The sequence below is a fragment of the Crocodylus porosus genome, unplaced genomic scaffold (genome assembly GCF_001723895.1).
Source record: "Crocodylus porosus isolate Cpor-Errol unplaced genomic scaffold, CroPor_comp1, whole genome shotgun sequence".
Taxonomy (NCBI): Eukaryota; Metazoa; Chordata; order Crocodylia; family Crocodylidae; genus Crocodylus; species Crocodylus porosus.
In genome coordinates, this window is record NW_017728917.1 from 5,068,331 (window position 1) to 5,090,567 (window position 22,237).

A 22,237-nucleotide genomic window follows, 5' to 3' on the forward strand; every position below is an offset into this window, starting at 1 on the left:
CACGGTGGTTGCCACTGCTCTGCATCCAGCTGTGTGACACCCCAGCCCTCCACGTTCAGTCAAGTGCCAGCCTCCCCTCCTCCCCACTCCACTTCCGGGGATACACTATTCCACGCCCAGTCGCTGGGGGTATACTGCTCCACGTCCGGCCACTGGAAGGGCTACACTGATCCAAAAAGGTTGAAAACACCTCCTCTAAGCTATCTACTCTGCCAAACACCCAACTTCAGCATGCATGGTGCAGGAGTCATGATTGGTGTTGGCCTGGGCTCAGCAGAGATGGGGTATACACGCCTTCAGAGACCAAAAAGTGGGGCAGCTAGTTTCTTAACTGTGACAAATGATATGGAAGATGAGAGAAGAAAGAAGGCAAGGAGAAGAAAAATGTCTTCACATTTCAGGAATTTTTTAAAAAGCATGGTTTGAGTTTCATTCTAAAACTAAATACAGTGTGCCCATGAGAGCTTTTCTGTTACTTCCAAACAGAAGCAGGTACCTCTGCTTACAGGATGGCAGGAAGGTTATAATGTATGTGTAGCAATACACCAGTACGGAAAATTTAGAAGGAAAATCATTATCCTGATAAAGTATTAGCTGGGAGAAATAACTGAAAGAATTATAATTCAATTTGGGCCACATAAACAAAATAAAAAATAAACCTGCTGATATCTTGCCTCAGTTCTTGCATTAGTTATTATCTTCTTGTTATTTTTTCATGATTGTATCTCCTTTTGCTTAGTGCCTCCAGTGAACATGAGTTACTTATGTGCAACAGATGCGATATTGTGATTTGCTCACAGTCCTATGAATCAGTAGCTAACACACTGTAGTTAATCTGTGTCTTGCTTAACTTTTCATTGTTTTTTTCTCTTGCTAAAAGCCAAATTATCAAAGTGACCACACACATTCAAGGAATACAAATTGAGTTAAATGGTATCTTTTTAAATAAGTACCACACCAATACCTACTAAGTCAAAATATTGAGGGAGACGGTTGGTGAGTAAAATACAAGTGTGAAGTATTCCATTGTTATCAGTATCCACAGTAGCAGTAGTACAGCTAGGTGGACAAAAAGCCAATCTGAAGCACCGAACTTTTAAAACTTACCCCTCTATCCCAATTTAAAATGAGGAGGAAACAAGGATGTGAAATGCCAAAGCAAAAAAAGGTACACTTTGGGTACCGAAGAATGCAAGAACTGTGAATTCATAGTTCGGAGGTAAGTAACAATTTCATTACAACCCTTGTCAAAAGAACGAGATCTTAATTTTAGACTAAACATATTCTTGAAAAAACATGAACATAACTCTAACCTGGAATGTCTACATGAGATGCTTTACTACACAGGAGTCTAATTTGCTGTGTAGTAAAGGATCATCATGTACACGTGTGCAGCAACTAGGGTGCAGTAGACTAATTTACTGTGCTGCTATCAGATACAAGTGGTATCTGGCAGTGCAGTAAATGACTGTGTTTAAATGTATGTGTAGACAGTGATGTCAGGATTAGTCTACTCTGGCTCAAATTGAGCCGGAGTATATTCAGTCACATTAATTGCACACGTAGACGTGGCCCACCTAGTACTAGCCTCACAGAAGTTGTACTAATTGGCGTAATCATAGGTAAAGACCAAAGTCTGCAGTGCTTGCTTGGGTAAAACCTAATCTGACTTCTAACAGGAGGTTTTTTGCCTCAGTAATGACAATTATTTAGCCCATTTAGGCTAGGTACAGACATTCAAAAAGCCCAAGGTGGAATCGATCTAAGTTACATGGTTTTCTGTAAGCGGTGTAGTTTAGACTGGTCTAACGTGGATCAAAATAACTACTCAAATAGGCCAGCTCAAGTCAAAACCAAAACTCATAGTACAATAGCTTTATAAAGGCCAGAGATTACTAAGTGATGAGCTGCTTCATTCCTCAAATCAATGGGAAATAAGGATGTTCAGTACTTCACAGATGGTGTTTAGCATTTTTCTGGATCTGGTCCTAAATGAACTATAGATTTTGATACACTGTATTCCTACTGAAAATATTCAAATGGTTATTTAAGGCAAGCAGTTTTGATAAAACAAGTATAGGATTAGACTCTCCAGTGAACTTTTAAAAATAACCTTTCAGCACTTCAGCGGTTGCTGATTTTCTTTCCCTAATATAATTAGAAATATCACAAAATTATGGGAGAAGTCATTCTTGTGGCATATCAGACATATGAAAGCAAGTGGAACTAAAAGCTTTGGATATAAATATGGTATTTCAATTTCATTTAAAGTAATTCAATAAATACAGAACTAAAAGTCTGTATCAACTTTCATTTGCAAAAAGAAAAAAAGGTCGTAGAATAGCAGGTATTTGCTAGTATGATATATAATGCCAAGTAAATACTAACACAGAACAGCATGTTTTAAATGTCATTGCACAAAGGTAAAGCCCAGGTTAAGTCTTGTTAAAAATTGCATCGGGAAAATAAAGTGATTTGGCCAGTCAGAAAGTACCCATCTCCAAGTCAGAGAGTACGATTGCCAAATTAATTACTGACCCCAAATAATTGCCGTTTGCTGGGAGATTGAATAATTTACAAGGGCACAGTCATTTGCACTAGAGTATTTCAGGACTATTATCTCCTGGGAATAAAAATTTGAAAAACAATGGCTATTTGGAGCAATTCAAAGGCAAAAGATTTGCCGATCAGTATGCATCTGTACCAGGCCCGTAGCACAGGTGTTTTAACTGTCTGCAGAGATTGCCATGAATAGAAATCTTGCCCCCCAGCTCGAATGATGAAACATTAACTTTTTTTCACATTTATTGGCAAGTTAATTTCAGAAACCTATTAATGACATTTTAACGTTCATTTCTGAAAGCCCTTGGGTTGGAGCAAGCTAATGAAAGTAATAGTTACTTTAAGATATTACCTCTCATTTTCTCTTAGGATCTCTCTTCCTTTCTTCCAGGTATAAGTAGGTCTGGGGGAAGCTTTTGGCTTACACTCTATGGTTACTTCACCTCCCGCTTTAACAAGAGTCACCTTTTTCAAGAGGGTTTTGGAAAAATCTGGACCCACAGCTGAAAAAGAAAGTAGAAACCTCTTGTAATTCTTTCTGAAAAGAACCACTTGTCAGATTTTTTGGCCTTCAGAACACTCCCGTGTATTGTCTTACCAACCCACACCTTTATCTTCCAAACCAACAATAGCATCTGTGCAAAGCTAGTGATGGGAAAAGCAGGTATGCGAGTGCTCAAGAGCTTCAGTGACTTTGAAATGAGTGTTCAGTAGAAAAAAACTCACTATCAATGAAACTTAGATATGAAGGACTCGAAACCCAGCTGGGGCCTTCCTGATTTACCCCAAGTAGGAATCAGGACTCATTAATTGACTATTCTAAAGATGTCCTGCATCATTACTTGAGTTACCATTTAGCATAACAGACTGTCTGTTAAATAATCTTTACCAGTTTCCAGAATGGGGCTGAATCATGGAACAGATATCATAAATACTACAGTTAATATGCAGACCAAGTTTTTTTTTGGGGGGGGGGGGAATCAAATGTACAAGTCTGTAATACCTACAAAAAAGGGTCAAGTTAGAAAGAACAGGACAATAAAGGCCTCATATTACCTTCATATTGTTATACATAACACATGCATATAGAACATAAGTCACTTCTGTAACTACAAGCTACTGTAAATCATCCATATCGATATTGGCTAAAATACAATACAAATATAAATTCAAAATAACAATTTTACACAGCAGGAAGAATTCCACAGTACATGTTTTCTTTGGTACTTTTCAATAGCTATGCTTCAGTTTCTAAGCTGATTTTTAATGGCTGCGACACCTGTTTATCATGCATTTAAGTCTATTACTATCTTCGGCAGCGGTATAACCCTTCTTTTCTCATATGTCAGTGATTACCTCTTATTTAGCATGAAGGTGATGCCAGTGGAAAATGCATAAACCCCCTAATTTCCTTCTCGGTTGCCATTCATTTTCTTGTTTTCAAAGAATTCCATCTTGCAATTTAGGCAAATCTGGTCACTGAACTGCATTTTGGCCAAAAGCAGTGCTTTCTTTTTCTTTTTTCCCCCCAGTGCATATGGTTCTGGGAATAAGCTCAAAGATTTGTCTTGGCTCTGAAGACTTACGTCACCAAGATACTTCAGGAGAGCTGTAGATCACTGTGTACCATATCTGCCTAATGCTACATGCAATGATCTAAGCTCTCTTGAAGTAGTAGGATGACACAAAACTGCAGCACGGACCACAGGGAAAATTTGGTTTTCTTACAGTGCCTAGTCTGACACCAAATTTCTCTTCCCTCCACTCTGCCTCCTTACTTGGAAGGAATGCAGTGTAGTGAATAATCCCACACTGACAACAGGATGGGCTATATGACCTAATAGCTCTCTTCCATCTCTAGTTTCTGTGAATCTTTGAGTCCACTAATCTCTGAGCTGTCTTGCCTTCTACATCTAATCACAGATGGATGGTTTCATTTTAGCATAGAGAAAAAGTGCATTAAGAGAGAGTAAAAAAGCAGCACTGAAAAACAGCATTGGAGCCTAACTTTTCCACAAAAGAAGAGAGACCTAATGAGCACTGTCCTCCACAATAACATATTCTGGGGCTGCATGAAATAGAATAATATTAATTACCATTTTGCTTAGAAATGATCCTTTTTTTCTTTTTGAACAGGAATGCACGAACCAATCTTTGCATATATCTGTTATTCACAGTGTTTGTTGCTTGGTTTAGACCAGTGATTCTCAACTTTTTTAGGATTCAAGGCACCCCTCGGAAAATACCAGCTGGTAGTTTTCACTCTTTTTTTTTTTTTTTTTTTGACTACGAGAAGATAATAGGGAAGTTTTTCTGTTGCAAACAACTCAGACCACAGCTATGGATTTCTATTTGAAATCTCTGGGTTTATTTTGTGAATCATGTTTGCATATCTAACCGTGCTAATGTGTGAAACTCTTGAAAGGATCGCAAGGCACACCCTGGTTGAAAATCATTGGCTTAGACCAACAATTCTTAGACCGAGGTTTCTTAGCAAGCTCTTCACATTTATTCTTCCTGTTTAATGGTTGCTAGATGATATTGTTTCTGTTGCCTGAACAGAACGTTTGTATGGGACAACACATCTGTAATTTTTAATGGAAAAAGTATGACTCTCACAATCCTAGTGTCATTACTTATGGAGTATGAGGGGGACGGAAAGGAAAAGAACCTGAACCTTCTATTTTAATTTGTATGCCAGCACGCAGTACTGTGCAAGAGCCTGACCACTTGTGAATAGCAGGTAACATAACTCTTGGAAACACAGCAGAATTTATGGCTTGCATTTCCAAATACACGAGTAAAACAGATTTTTCAGAATTCCACAAGTTCTGCTACATAATGCATTTGTCTGGAACAAAGAACTTTTGGTGTAGAGACAGAAAAAGGGTCAGTCCTTTACCATCACGGAGACTTTACAACTCTAATGGGAGCAAGACAGCACACTGCTGGAAAGCAAAGATCAAGTATTAAAGTTTCGAAGTGCATAGACTTAAACTATATAAGCAGCAGTCTAAGAACGGGCTGTTAATGCCAAACCTAAGTGCTCGGATATAAACTGACATTTTCATCGTATTTTCCACTTTCATTTAAACTTGAAAATGGCAGAATGGTCTTGTGGTTAAATCCGCATACTGAAGCCTGGGTGAAAGTTTCAGAATTACCAAGGCCTCCCTGTGCGACCCAGGCGTTTCATGTCATTTCTGTCTGCCTCATTTGCAAAATAAGTATTGTTCCTTTCATCCACCCATTGTTTGCCTTAGCTCATAAGAGGGAAAGCTCTTCAAGGCAGTGACTGCATTTCACTGTGGGTTTGTGCAGGGTCTGACACAGTGGGGTCCTGATTCGGCAGAGGCCTCTAAGCAATGTTGTAAGTAACAATAACAGTAAATAATCAGCCTGAGAAAAGCTCTTGCTATAATTTCTCATTTGTTGTTTTCATTTAGTTTTGCTGTCGGCCTCATTTGGTATTAGTGGTACTTAATCATTTCAAGTGCTTAACATCACAGCCCTTTAACATAACTGATTTTACAGCTGGAAAGATTTGCTAGGGAAGTTAAGATTTCTCAGTGGGAGCTGCTAGTTCCTTTGACAAACTGGCCATTTATTTAGATGCCTAAGTGCGAGCTGTACCGAACGTGTGAGTATGGAGACCTTTCAAAAATCCCAGCCAAACACACAGCTCCCAAAATCAACAGGAACTCCATGTAACATTGCCAGCTAGACACAGTAGCCATCCTTAAAAAAAGAAAAGAGGCTCGTTGCTTACAGCACCAATTACAAAATAACTATAATCCAGCATTTTAAGGGTTCCCATTATGGAATGCACATGTGTTTGCACAGTGCAAAGATATCTCCTGGTTTAGCTGGCGGGTTTTTAAGGCTAAGCATTTTAAAATCTTTAGCTAGGTAGGCAGATGGGAGAAGTGACCCTCTTTTACTTCCTCTTTCACTTCTGAAATGCAAGAAACATTGTGGAAAATGCAGGAAATGTTGTATGCAGTGGCACCACACTCTTACTGCTTCCTGGTTACGTGAGGCTGTGATGCAATGGGATCCAATGCAGAATCAGGACGAAGAGTGGATACTACCGCACAGGCACAGGCCTGACGCTGGAGTAAGGATTTGTTGAGCGGAGGAAAAGGGGTTTCAAAATGCAGTGCTTGAAAAGGGGCTGATTCCTCTTTTTAGTTCCTTGAAGATAAAATGCCTATCTAAAGGGAGCAACTGCAGCATCCTGCTTCCCTCCAGAGTGCTTTGGGAAGGGGTTGCACTGCCCAGCTTTCCTCCCCCGTTTCAGAAGAGGACGCTTTCTTTCCTTTCTGCTTCACCTTGGGGCTCTGGTCAGAATCATTCACCAGCTGCCCGTGTCAGACGTGCTGCAGCCATGACCTGGAGTTGGGAAAGTGACTCCACGTCATCGTTTGCACACCTGATCTTACCCCCATGGTGTACTGGCATGTTTTCAGCTGCCAATGAAGCAAAGAGGTCATTCTGACTCCCTATAACAACTGCAGCTCAAACACAAAAGAGAAGCTAAGCATCTATTTTAAGATAAGCCTTGGCCTCCAAACAAGGTGCGTTTATGCAGTGGTTTTTGAACAGCCTGGAAAAGCATCAACGGGTTTATTAGGGTTTCTTTTATGTGGCAGGTAACATGCCCAATAAATCTTACTATTCTGCAGCCTAATTTGTTGAACATTATTGTACTTTCCTTGAGCAGCAACAACGACAATTTTTCAGCTGAAAATGTGCCTCCTCCCCCTCCTCCCATGTAGGCATGTATATTGGTTGATAAAAGATGACCTACATTGAAAATGTGGTATGCAGAAAACACCTTGCTCTTCAGGACAAAACAAACAAAACAATATTATTGAACATTTTCTCTGAAAATAACTAAGCCAATATTGTTTAATCACAAACTGTAATTATCTCTTTGAAATCTTACACAAAATCTGACCTCTTTATTGGTTCCCAGTTTTATCTTCCATACAAAGGCTGTAGTGAGTAACTTCAGCGTGCACATCAGATGGAGAAGGAAAGGGAGAATGGCTTTCTAATTCAAAGCAGAACTGAAGGTATTTGTAGATGTGCTCCAGGAGTTGGAGGGAGGGAGTGGGGTATGGGGGTCTTTTAATTGGCGTGGCTCTGAGAGCTGCTCTAATTAAAGCACCCAGGGCATCACGTGTATCGGCATCCCTGGGCGGAAAAATGGCAGCAGGGATGCTTTAACTAAAGCTTGTTGAACAAGCTTTATTTAAAGTGCCCCCTCCACCATTTTTCAGCACGGGGTTGCTGATACACATGACACTGGAGTCTGCTGGAGCACAGTAATTACCACGCTCCAGCAGACTCAATTAATCATTTCTCGATCTGCTCAGAGCAGCCTCGCTGTACATGTATAGGTGGCCTGAAATCCAGAGACTCTCTGTTCTGCTCCTAACTTCCTCCTAACTCCTCGAAGTCACATTGGGCCTGATTCCCATCTTATACTAGTTTTATGCTGCCACAACTCCACTGAATTCAACAGAGCTCCTCCCAATACACACCAAAAGAAGTCATAGGTGAATCAGGACCTTATAACCTTCCAGCATGCTAGTTTGAAGTCCTGCAAAGTAAGGATAGGATTTCAGTTCTTGAGATGCTTGTAAAACTGCCTAGCTGGCTCCACATTCATCTGAAATCCCTGTGATCTTAAGGTACTGAGGAACATGCAAAAGCTGTGGTTAAGTGATGCTGTGCATTACATATGAGGTCTAGGAAAGACACCTCACTCAATGCAAGTGGTTCTCAACCTTTTTAGAATCAAGAAAACCCTTGTCAGGCTCAGAGTATGCCTCAGAAAATGCCACGTCCCAGCTTTCACTCAATTTTTTACCACTGAAAAATAACAGAGCAATAGTTCTGTTGCAAAAGCCTCAGAAAGACTACAATAGGTAAGATCATTAATGACTCATCATTTAGAGCAGTGTAACAGAGAGAAATATGCCAGGCCCAAGATGTTTATTTGCATTTAAAAGGGGTGTAAGATTGCATAGTGCTTTTATAAAGTCTCCCATGTTTATGGCCAATTCTTTGATAAAAAGGCTGCTCAGCACCTCTTCCTAGTAGGCAAATACAAAGGAAAAAAGCATATCAGTGAAATCCTCCTGTAGCGAAGTCACAGGGCAATTTTACTCCAGGAAGATGAATAAAAAGAAGTGTAATTTGGACACTGAAATACATCAATAGTTTGTAACCAGTCTTTTCATTAATACATTCATACATATATCTCTACCACAGGCACAATCCATCTCCCAAAGTCTGTCTGCCTTCTTTTGATAGGATTTATATTTCTATCAGCTACCACATCCAAGTGATTTACATGTAAAAATCAACAACTATGAAGTCTATACAGGACTTCATGGAGTCTGTGACATTTTTCTCTATTTAGGGTCAAGACTCAGCCTGGGACACAGGATATTTTTTGCTTTGGTTGAAGGCGCTGAAACAGGTGACCAGGTTCTGAGTTTACTCTTATGTTGGAAAGAGCACTAAGGAGGAAAGTTTTGCAACGTTTCTGAAAGACAGTCAGACTCCACATCCAGGGAGTAGATTGTTACTGTTCAGGGTGTTTCACATCAACTTCGCTATAATAGCTTTCTACTTTGCTGTTTAAGGGAGTGATACACCAAGGGCTCTAAACAGCAAGAAGCATGTGGAAAGCTGCAAATTTTCATGCTCAGTAACTTATATTGACAAGAGAAGATGGAGTGATGTAGGAAATTCTCTGACATGGATCCCTAACTTAAGTTTAATCTCATGCTTAAAGATTCCTTTAAACACATTTTCATTGTGCAAGAGGTTCACTGAGGCACTTCTGGCTCAAACATCTCGATTTAGCAAAATTGGATTCGGTTGAGCGAGATTATTCATTTTTTTCAGGAAAATTACTCACCTATTACACTCAGCTCTGCACTGGAGAAAATAGTCCCGTGTCTGTTTTCTGCTATGCACTGATACATGCCTGCATCTGCCAGGCTTATATTTGCTATCCTAAGTGCTCCATGCTCGATCTGAATTCTGTCCTGTAAAATAGCAACATAAATACAAATAAATAAATAAGAAAACTACATGTTGGAATTTGTACGTTACAGCAGTCATGTCATATTTTATATCGCGCGCGCGTGCACGCACGCACACACACACACACACACAGCAGTAATATGAAGAATTTACATGCTACAATCTATTTGTCTGTCAACTAAATTTATGTCAGGTTAGATGTTAAATGGAAAAACCAATACAGTAGTTGGTAAATGCAATTTAAATTGGAGGACTCTCCCTTGAGTTCTTATTGATTTAATAGCTAAACCATTTAGATTAATATCCCCTTCAAGTAGATAAACTTGAATCTAAAAATGCACTTCTGTTTGAAGGTAGCATTTCATGGCCAAATGCATCCTTTAAAGCACTTAAAATAGTGGTATTAGTAGCATGTACCATGATGAAGGTTAATAAGAATGGTAATCGTCTTAGTTGGTACAGCAAGATGCATCGAAAACTGTCTGCATTTTACTGACAAAAAAAATTTAGATGTTAATAATTTAATGATCCTTTACTTTATATCTGCCACTAACGTGATTTAAGCACAAGACCATCTGCTAGTGACCAGCATGAAGCAAGTAAAATTAGCGTGTGGAACAAAAGACTGTAGTATCATTTGTCAGCCTAAGGATATGGAACTCGTGTTATCAATTTTAATAAGTATAGCAAAGTGTTCCCTCCCTCCCCAGGAGTTTTGCCATTTTAAAAAAATAAATAATACGAAGAGCTATTGGCTTTCCACTTGGCTGCAGGGTGGCAATTTAATGTTTGTGCACTCTTTATTAGGGCTTGATCAAATCTAGGCAGCCATGTTCTTTCACATTAAGTGAACGGAGAAAAATGAAGGCTACCTTGATAATAATGCTTTAGTGATTCGTTTTAGCTTGGCCTTATAAATTGAGATAATCATGGGACTCAGAGGTTCCCCTCCAGTGAGAGAAGGAAGGAAAAGAAAAGGGGTGTGTATGTATATATGTGTGTGTGGGGGGGGGCGGGGGGTGTTCATTCCCCTGCCTGCTATGGATCATTAATCTTTAGGCAGTTCTTCATGTCACTGCTAATGGCAGGCCAAGTCTCTGGTTGCCTGTACAGGAACAAATTTGAACAAGAGGAATTGGAGCGCTGCTTGAGACGGGAGGAAATGCTAACGTTCCATTAACAGCTGAAATTCAGCTGAAAATTATAAACTGAAAAATTGAATAAAGGACAATCACTTTATGGCCTCCGGCCCCACGCTCCCACCCAGCCATTCACACTTTTTCACTGGGGTCTGTTTTGACCTGCGTTCTGAACGGCTCATTTCACAAAGCAAGAGACAGCTGTAAATGTACAACTGTTCCCCACGCCCGGCTTGCCAGACGCTCTGCTGAAACAGTGCTCCAACTTTCCCTTGTCCTAGAGAAGGGAGGGAAATCTTTTTTTCAGCACAGGAACTCAATGTCAGATGAAGGCATTCACTCAGCAGGGTAGGAAATCGGCTACACGAGAAGTGCATTTTTAAGGCTCTGTGACTGCACTTTGATTTCAAAAGCAATAAACTGTGGAGATGTGAAAAAAGAAGCTGCCAAAGAACAGCATCCTTACATAACATTCAGCAAGACTTTTCCTCCGAAGAACCAAATCACCAGCCTTCAGCATTTTTCTTACCTGAGGCATCAGGGGTTCTCCATCCTTTAGCCAGCTATAGGAAGGTTTCGGCCTCCCATTTGCTTTACACTCCCAAAAGATGCTTTCCTCGATAGCTACCCGGGCATCGCTTGTCTTCTGAATCCAATTGGGTTGGGCTGCAATACAGAAAGCAATGAATAAAGCCTCATGTCTGGAAAAGAAAGTGTATTTCCTAGATGCTAGTGAACACCCAAATATAATATATTTACTTATAAATTCACAGTATTTGAGAGCATTTGATTTAACAGCCTATTTAATGGCACTGGAGAATTTCTTTTTTTTCCCCCTATGGGTCTGATTCTGCTTCTCTTGAAGACAGTTGGAACAGGAGCACGGCTTATTTGCCCAACTTTATTTTTAATGGAAATGTTTGGTGAGGAAAGATATCTCCAGAATATCATGCGTAAGCCATGATCGAACAAAGCACATACACAGTCCCACTGAAATAAATGGTACTGGCAGCATGCTTAAAATAACTGCTTTTCTGCACAGGGATGCTTCCCTAAATCTGGGACTTAATACAAAACCCTAAATAAATGTATGTAAACTTTGAGAGAGTCATCAGGCACTACAGAATCATAGAAAATGAGGGTTGGAAGGGACCTCAGGATCATCTAGTCCAACTCCCTGTTCAAAGCAGGACCAGCCCCCACTAGATCATCTCAGCCAGGGCTTTGTCCAACTGGGCCTTAAAAACCTCCAAAGATGGAGATTCCACCACCTCTCGGGGTAACCTGCTCCGGTGTTTCACTACTCTCCTACTGAGAAAGTTTTTCCTCATATCTAACCTAAACCTCCCTTGCTGCAACTTGAGACCGTCACTCCCTGTTCTGTCGGCTGCCCCCACTGAGAACAGTCCAGCTCCATCCTCTTACGGACACCCCTTCAGGTAGTTGAAAGCTGCTATCAAATCCCTCCTCAGACTTTTCTTCTGAAGACTAAGTAAGCCCAGTTCCCTCAGCTTAGCCTCGTGAGTCATGTTCCCCAGCCCCCCAACCGTTTTTGTTGCCCTCTGCTGGACTCTCTTTAACTTGTCCACATCCGTTATGTAGTGCGGGGCCCCAAACTAGACACTGTACTGCAGATGTGGTCTCACCAGTGCCGAATAGAGGGGAATAATCACTTCCCTTAATCTGCTGACAATGCTCCTACTAAAGCAGCTCAGTATGCCATTAGCCTTCTTGGCAACTAAGGCACATTGTTGGCTTATATCCATCTTATTGTCCGCTGTAAACCCCAGGTCCTTTTCTGATAGTTGCTGCTTAGCCAGTCAGCCTCCAGCCTGCACCGGTGCATGGGATTGCTCTGTCCTAAGTGCAGGACTTTGCACTTGCCCTTGTTGAGCCGCATGAGATTTCTTTTGGTCCAAATCCTCCGATTTGTCTAGGTCACTCTGAATCCTACCACTATGCCCCAGCATATCTATTACACCCCACAACTTTGTGTCACCCATGATCTTGCTGCGGGTGCAATCCATCCCACCTTCCAGATCATTAATGAAGATATTGAACAAAACCGGCCCCAGGATCAACCCCTGGGACGCTTCCCTTGATACCACTTGCCAACTAAACGTTGAGCCATTGATTACTACCCATTGAGCCCAACAATCCAGCCGGCTTTCTATCCATCTTACAGTCCATTCATCCAACTCAGACTTTCTTAGCTTGCTTGCAAGAATGCTCTGGGAGATGGTATCAAAAGCCTTGCTTAAATCAGGGTATATTATGTCCACTACTTTCCCTGCAACCACAGAGCCAGTTATCTCAACATCTCAGTTATCTCTGCAATCACATCAGCCACTTCCCTCAGCACCCTTGGGTGCATCCTATCTGGCCCCATATACTTGTATACATTCAACTTTGCTATATAGTCCCTGATCTGTTTTTTCGCCACTGAGGGCTGCTGACCTGCACCCCAAACTGTGCTGCCTGGTGAAGTAGTCTGGGAGCTGGCCTTACTTGTGAAGACCGAGGTAAAAAAGGCATGAAGCACTTCAGCCTTTTCCTCATCATCTGTCCCTAGGCTTCCTTCCCCATTCTGTAAGGGATCCACACTTTCCCTGGCCTTCCTCTTGTTGCTGACATGCTTGTAGAAACCGTACTTGTTACCTTTCATGTCCCTTGCCAGCTGCAACTCCAGTTGCACTCTGGCCTTTCTGACTTCATCTCTGCATCCCCAAGTGATACTCCTCCCTAGTCATCTGTCCAAGCTTCCACTTCTTGTAAGCTTCCTTTTGTGTTTAAGCTCTCTAAAGAGTCCTCTGCTAAGCCAAACACTATACACACTTCTAATACACTCCAAACCCAAATTATCTTAATAATGAGCCTACATCCAAAGTACAAAACCGTGAAGGGTTAGTGTTCAGCTCTGATTCCATGCACACCTCATCTCAGCCCCTTCTGTACTTTAGGGCCAATGGGTTCTCTACTGTAACCCACTCTCAAATGACTATCTCTTATTTATATGACTAATACTTTGGAAATCACTGGCTGCATCTATGCAGCCTCTCGGTGAACCCTGGAGTACCTCTGAGGAATAAACTCTACAGCTTAAGTAGGGGAAAGAGTGGCCATTAGTAGGACCCAGGAAGGTCTAAATATGACTGTGCTTCCCAGTTTACAGGCTTGAGTATTCATGGGTTGTGTTGGGCTTATTTTTTGGCAGCCTCTGCACCCTCTCTAGAGGCTGCAAAGGCATGGCAAATGAGACCAATCCTGAGGATAACAGGTTACAAACCTAGGACCTTAACCCAGAAGGTATTCAACAGGGCTGTGCGAAGCTTCAGTCCCTGATTCGATTTGGCAGAGATTCAGTCCGATTTGGTGGCTGAATCTCCAAACTGGAATCAAATCAGGAGACCCTTTAATCTCTCTGAATCAAATCGGAACTCTCCAAATCAATTCAGAGAGATTTGGAAAGATTAACTGATTTGGACACAGATACAGCTTTAAACATTTTTTCTACATACCTCGAGGTACCAGGCACATCTTGAATCCTGGGACGCTCCATCTGCCCCAGCATCTCACAGGAGCATAGGGGGTCCCTAGCACACTCAGCAGCAGACCCAGAAGTGGACTGGAAGTACTTCTAGTCCACTTCTGGGTCCTCTGCCGAGCACATGGGGAGGCCCCCCATGCTCTTCTGGGACACTCCATCCATCCCAGCATCTACGAGCTGCACCTGGTACCTCGAGGTATGTAGAAAAAACATTTAAAGCTGTGTCTATGGCTGAATAGCCGATTCTCTAAATCAGCATCGGTTCAGCTTCGGCCTCATCAAATCGGGGCTGTGATCCGAATCAATTAATCCAATCACTGTCCCTGATTCAGGCTGAATCCAAATCCGAATCAAATGCGGTCCGTTTTGCACACCCCTAGTATTCAAGTACTTGCTTTAGTTTACTTTTTAAATAGACCTTTGTAGAAACTGGTGTTTGCATGAACATTTTCTTAGTTTAGTTTCATGTGGGTTTCAGCACCCTGAAACTACTGAGATTCAAAACTTAGAGCAAATTTCAGAGAAAAATGCCAAGTTTTGCTGGGAACCATGCAAAACTTCAGAGCTTTGTGTATGATCCCCGCAAACCACATCCAACCAGGTTCATCACCAATTCACCACACAAACTTCAGCAAATGTTTCAGCAAACTTGATCTGAGTTTCTGTGTTATATAAAAACCAGTCACATTTCGGGGGGGGGGAGGGAATAGTAGTTTTGCCCTACTTTGCACTAACAAACACAACGTGAAAGGATTAAAAAAGAACAACAACAAAAAAATAACAAAGATATTGCCAGCAGAGGTCTCCAAGAACCTGGGTAATATTTTGCAATACTTTCCCTATGTAATCAGATAAAATAATTTAAGATTTCTCAAACAAAGGGCAACTGCTTTATAAATCCTTTTCAGGCAGAGGTGAGGGATCAGTGAAAGTATTGAAAAAAAAGAGATAAAAAACCCCAAACCCCAAACTTGAAAACAAAGAACAAATGTTAAGTTGAATGGAAAGTTGACATAAGTTAAATGAAAGTTGCCTCTAAAACAATTGCCATGTCCATCATTATATGTTCCCGCTGATAGACCTAACGAGGCGCAAAGAACTGGGGTGTCTTTTTAACATTCTCTTTGGGGAATTAATTTTAAGTGATCTTGCTATTGTGACAGATGTCTGCTTAATTCCACATGCACCACACTGAATACTTCCACAGGGTCCATAAGGAGCAAAGCAAAGAGGAAAACATGGACTTTTGCACAGAATCGTAACTGCATTGTAGGAGCGCCCTGAGGGATGTGCAAAAGCAGAAGGGCACACTTAGCATGGCGACATAATGGTAAGACAGATCTTTAACAGATATCCAAAAATGAAAGGCAAGTGAGGTTTATACACTCCTGTCTTGTTATATGCATCCAAAGAGACATGAAGAGCCAGTCTATTACATCCATCAAAAAGCACATATAAAGGAAAACCTGAAAAATAAGAAGATGGATGGCAGCTATGTAGCAAGAAGTGAGTCCATAGTGCACACTAACTTTGAATGGTTCCACCTGTGTCTCCGAGTTCAAGCACACATTATTTCTCTCAATGGGCCTAGTTTCCAAGGTTCGTGGCTATATCAAAGTTACTGAGAAGCCTACATCATGTCTACACAATCACCATTGTTGGCTAACTCAACTTTGAAGACAGCCTTATGATTCCCTTGAAAGGTGCGTAATAGAACCAGCTTCTGTTCTGCTCTTCTTATAACACCGAACGTTTCCTTGATTTACTATATAAACACATTCTCATTAAAATAAGAAACACCAGACAAAATAACCAACCACATCTCTTAGATGAAGAAAACCTATATAAACTGCAAAGCATGCTTTGCTTTGCAGCTTTATTGTACTGGAAAAAGTCACAGATGACCTTTTTTTACGATAAATTATTAGCGATGGGATTTGTATGATAGAACAGCTTTTATACCTTTCTGTTATTCCACATGGTTATCAGTCTTGTGGTCTTTGCACAAAGATTTCATTCAAATCACAGGCAGAATTTAGCCTGCTCAATGCTGGCCTGTAGAAGTAGGTCAGTGTTTATTAACTAGAAGGCCAATTCAAACCTCTATCTTCAGAGCTTTTTGATCTTTCTTATACTGTGCAGGTTACAAATCTCAAATCCTAAATTATTCTGGCAAGATACTTCCAATGACAGAAATGCTCAAAGCAGCCACAACTCTTCATTTCTATCTTTTGTGCAGCACCTATGAGCCGCAGACCTGACCCATGACACCAGCGTTCACTCGTTCCAGTTATTTGAACTGGTTAAGCCCTTTATCCTAAAGCTATTTGACTCATACAGCTACAGAGCAAGCATAATAGGTCAAAAATAAATCCCACCGATAACCAGCAGGGCCCATTGTTTCACCATAACTTACTTCCGTGCTTCTCTTTGGGAAACATTTCTAATTAGGTCAAACTCTCTCTAGAACAGCTCATTTTAGAGAATATAAGACACTCTTGACTTAATCTCCAGTAATACACCAGGGCTGGTTCACATAGTAAATGTATGTGGGAGCCACCAAATAGCAGTTGCCATAATCTAATGAAATTTGACATCTTCCCATTTGGGAATGACACCAGAAGTAGTGAGGTGACACAAGACTTCAAAGAGGGTAATTAAAAAATGAGACAGAGGCTATCAGCCCAGCTCCACACTACAAACTTCTGCCAGCCTTGCTCCAGAGGTGTGATGTGCATCTGATCTAGCTTTCCTGCCGGTAAAAGGTTTCACTGCGCTTGCAGTCAGTCACACCAACAACATCATGCTTGCTTCATCTGAGGAATAAGTTATACCAGCAAAAGCAAAGTTGAGCTTGGATACGCTGGAACAATTGACTGGCACAGAGTATACCAGCCTCCCAAATATAGACCAGGCTCAGCTGGTAACCTTTTGGAGGAAAATGTTAGGACTTTAAACATAAAGGAGCACAGAAGTTCATTGAGCGTATGTTCAAATCACAAGAAATTTGCCTAGAAAAGCTATCCAAAAAAGAGGGGGAACAGACCATAAAAACCACGAAATGGTTAAATGAACAGGAGCATTCATTACAGCAAAGAAATTCAAGTAATGACAAGAGCCTAGAGTTCAAACCTTAGCCAGGTCGGAGGTAGGACAGAGATTATTCGCCACACTCAGTCCTACTGACCTTTTGTCATCTGCAGAGTTTTAGAAGTGCATTTTTAGATGATTAGACAGCTCCCCAACTAAACATGGACAAGTGCCGATGTAATCAGGCACTTCTATGCCTAAGCAGCATAAAATGTGATTGCAATTATAGGCACAAACAAAATGCAAGGACGTAAAAGGAGACTCACGTGGGGCTGGGTCAGAAATCATGCACTAGAAAGAGCGAAAAGAAATACAGGAGGTGAAATAAACTGTGCCAGTGATGGTGGGGCTAGTCAGTGATAACATAGGAGAAAAAGAAAGGCTAGGTACAGGCATTCAAAAACCCCGAGGCAGTTACACAGTTTTGTGTCAGAGGTGTAGTTTGGATTGGTAGCAAACAGAAAACACATTGGCCCTTTGGGGGAATCTCAAACTGGGTTCTGCCATTTTTAAACCAGTCCATGAGTGCTGAACTTCTGTTCTGTTATGGGCTTAGACGCATTTCTCATCGCTTACACTGATAAAAGTGTAATGTCTGTACCTGGCCAAAAAGAACAAGCAAGCATACAAAAATCAAGCGAGCACCACGAGATCTTAGACTGCAATAAATCTATAGGACTTGATATTTCTCTACAGGTTTCAGAAAGCAAATGACGAGTGCAAAACTTCTACTGCAAGCAGAGACTCAGATCCTTGGTTCAACGTAGCGAAGCCAATTTATAGCAGTTGAAGACCTGGCTCACATTATATATTTCAGTACTGACAAATACTCAATCAGCTGAAAGAGCCCATCGATGTATCCGCTCTCAGATACCAAGGGCTAAATACTAAGAAAAAGAGCACAGAGAAGTAGTGAATAATGTACTCATTTGGTGGAAGTGGTTTGTACCAACAAACTTACATGTAATATTGGCCTAAACAGGAACATACTCTCTGTGAATAATCTATACTTCTCTAATTTCTTAGAATTGTTCATGATTATTAAGTATGCAAATGATGCTCCACTGAAATCTATTCCTCTATTACTTTCCCTTTGACTAATTTTTGCTCCAGTTTCTATTCCCAATAAAGAACAAGTTCCACCCCATATAACTTGTGACAAAATGTTTTCCCTGTTCGCTTGCATCCATATTGAATCTTCATCTATTTGTGCCTTTAAACACACAAATTGGGGCTGGGATCATCTATTTTATCTGTTTGTTTAGTTCTCCAGTGACTCTTCAGCCTCAGCCCCTACTCCTCTACACTCTTGCTTAGGTGTATGTGTCAAAAGGCTTGGTGACTAGACCACTTACATGTACACCATGATCCAGGGATCATGCCTCAACCGATAACCTTATTGTTTACCACAGTAATGAGGTACAATACCTCCTATCTCTTCTTTATTCTTTATTTCAATATAGTATTACTATTAGATTTTTTTTTTTTTACCATTACTGATTGTTGCATAGTCCATATTTTCTTTGAGTCACTTGAATGTGGCTTTGATATTTTACCTTGTACAACTTGGTTAGCAGCATGTTAGCAGCAAGTTTGACCGAAGAGTCAAAAAGTCAGAGAAAGAGAATGGTTGTGTGGTGCTCAGCAGAGTTCGGTCCAGTTCCCAGCTTATCCACTGCTTTTCTGAACAACCTGGGGCAAGTCAATCAACCCCTCTCTGTCTTGGGTTCTTATTGTAAAATAAGGATAATGATATCTCCATTGTGTGCCTGTATATTTACCTCTAAAAATTGATGGCCTATTCACTTGCCTATAGTTAAAGATCTGCAACTGTGCTTGCCAGATCCAGACCTCAACTGTAAACTCTCTGATGAACAGGAAGCCTACAAAAAACAGTTGCTTATCTGCGGTTCTTTGAGATGTTGTAGTGATTGTGGATCCCACGGGAATCTTTCTGAGCAGCAGTTTTTGCTGGGGTCGCACACATATCCTGACACTCTTGGGTCCCCATACTGGGTCGGACACCTGCCACCTTCCTCCAATCTCCTTGTTACGCAAAACTTTTTTTTACTGAGCACTCCAGAAAGTCGAGTTGTGGAATTCACACTGACTACAACACCCTGCAAACCCAAAGCTACTCTGGGGTAGGAAATGATTCTTTGTTCGGTGGCCATGTATCAGACTGGATCCCAGTCAAGGTGACTGGCTGTATCCTGCTGGATGGAAAAGAGGATTAGCATTAGTCAAATAGTGATTGAAGTTATGCAATCGCTCAGCCTACTCTCCTGAACCTGTCAGACCTAGCTGTCAAGTTAATAGATTAATCATTAAAACAAGTCAGTGGATTGCTTTGTGTTGTTGCTTTGCAGATCTCAGATACTGGCACATTTTCTAGTGTAGGTCAAAGACATTACCTGTGTCCTAGTGGAGTATGTCCAGGGGGAGGGGCTTTCTAACTGACTGCTGATAGCTACACTGGGATATCCATTTAGAGATTATGGGATGAAATGGCTCAGCCTTTGGATGAGCTGGATAGAAGTAGAAAAAGTCAGGGGGATCATCTAAAAGGATTACTCCTGTATGTGAGCTTGCATTGGGCTGGCTACTGTAATTCGGAAAGGCCATGGTAGGGGTTCTCCTCCTGAAGCGGACGGAGTGTCAGAGTGCTTCCGGTCCCTGCTGTGGGTGAACAAGCTAGGTGAATCTCAGTGCACCTGCAAGATAACCAAGGACAACTCCTGCACTGCCTCTCCCACCACGGACTTGCCTACGCTGAACTGGTCTGTGAAATGGGACTGCATAGCAAGTGCCTTGGTACTGTATGGCTGTACCTGGCACGGCACCTTGAACAACCATGCTGAAGAAGCAGGAGTACTCTGTGCTGGCAGGAGTAGGGCATGCGCTGGATGCAACTCTGGCGGTGGAAAGTGAACAGGTGCACTGTGGCTCTGCACTCCCAGCACAGGGGTCATCTCTGTGGGTGTGGATCCCTAGGCAGTCAATCGGCACTTTTCTCTGCACTTGGCTGTCCTCTGGCACTTCTGTAGGGAGAAGCCCTACAAAGCATGCTGGACGCACTGTGCACTGCCTCCTTGGCTGCACAGTGCTGGCAATACATGTTCTTGCCATGCTCTCCAGATGACCAAGCACTTGTACAGCTGTATGCCCATTTCATGTTATGTTCCTGTGGCACTAACAATTTCCTGAAATGAGCTACAAATTAATGCCTGTGCACACCTTGTGCCATGTTTTAAATGTACCACAAGATCTTCAGTAGCTAAAGCAGTGGATCTGAGTAACTTGTAGGAAAATAAAAAAGAATTTGCAGAGAATATAGGCAATATTTCAGAAACTGCTTTGGTGCATTCAGAGCCATACATCACTAGTTTGTATGAGACATGTCAAATAGGGCATGTGAACAGATGATTGAGCTATCTCAGCAGCCATGGAGCTAATATTACAGAATACAAACATAAAATACAGCAGAAAATGTATTAGGCCTTTGCACCCTGTAACACTTGATCCAAAGGAATGCATAATGGGTATAACATGTCACTATTCTGATATGGTAGTATTTTATGCCAAATAGGTGCAAGCCAGTGGACACATACGCCCACTGACCACAGTAGAAATACAGAAGGAATGTAATGACCCATCCATCTGAGTAATTGTTTAATCACTGGTTAATAAAAGGTAATACAAGATCTTACAGCTGCCCTGTATTCCCCTGTCTATGTTGACCTATTGTCTTTATACACAATTTCTTGGTCCCTTGGGGAATAAAGCCATCTTTTAGCTCGATGTTTGTACAGTGGGGTCCTACATGTAGGATGGTGGCTCCTAGATACTACAGCAATAACCATGATAAGCAAAAGACCACCATGATAATACCTAAAAATTTGCTTGATGCTGGTTTTGTGAATTAAAAAAATCCGTTCTCTCCTAGATTTACCCAATAATAGTCCCTTCTTTATAGCTCCTCTCCCAGAGAGCAGGGGTGTGCGAAGCAGGCCCTATTTGATTCAGATTCAGCCCGAATCGGGGACAGGGATTCAATTTGTTGATTCAGATAACTGTCTCTGATTTGATTTGGTCGAACCTGAAGATTCGATGCTGATTTAGAGAATTGGCGATCTGGCCATAGACACAGCTTTAAATGTTTTTTCTACATACCTTGAGGTACCAGCATGGCTTGTGAACTCTGCAATGCTGGGGGGGATGGAGCATCCGTGAGACACTCCATGCTCCCCAGCATCGCAGCATTCATGAACCAACTGGTACCTTAAGGTATGTAGAAAAAACTTTTAAAGTTGTGTCTATTTCTGAGTCGCCGAACCCTTCCGAATCTCTCTGAATCGATTTGGAGGTTCTGATTCGATTTGGAGGGGTTAAAGGTCCTCTGATTTGATCTGGATTCAGAGATTCGGCCACCAAATTGGGCCGAATCAAATCAAGGACTGATGGGGAGTGCAATGGGGGCCCCCCCCGCTCAGTGGCTGGTGCCTTCTGGGTCTAGGAGGGCACAGGCTTTGCACAGCCCTATCACAGAGTATTGGTATTACGTAAAAGGTAAAAGATACAAAGCATTGCTGCATGCAGGATTATCAAGTTTAAAAGTTATGAACAGATTAAGACTAGAATTCAGGTCAACACCGATCTTTAAAGTAGTCTGAAAAAAAAAGCTCTGGTAGCTTGGTAGGCCCTTGCTTGCAAGTGCAGTCAGTTCAACGAACAAGCACAAACCCATAGTTTCATAGTTTCATAGTAGCTAGAGTCGGAAGGGACCTAGGTAGATCATCTAGTCCGACCCCCTGCCTTGGCAGGAAAGAGCACC

The 22,237-nt window shown here is 41.5% G+C and overlaps 1 protein-coding gene across 4 annotated transcripts in view; it reads right to left on the reverse strand.

Moving 5' to 3' along the window:
* CNTN4 (contactin 4) overlaps positions 1–22,237 on the reverse strand; it is a 565,520-nt gene that overhangs the window by 92,856 nt on the left and 450,427 nt on the right. For all 4 annotated transcript variants that reach the window (XM_019536614.1, XM_019536612.1, XM_019536613.1 and 1 more), the window contains exons 10-12: positions 11,296–11,432; positions 9,500–9,629; positions 2,915–3,065 (exon numbers count right to left, since the gene is read on the reverse strand). In XM_019536614.1, the coding sequence (XP_019392159.1) occupies positions 2,915–3,065; positions 9,500–9,629; positions 11,296–11,432 (418 nt within the window). The remainder of the gene's footprint in view (positions 1–2,914; positions 3,066–9,499; positions 9,630–11,295; positions 11,433–22,237) is intronic.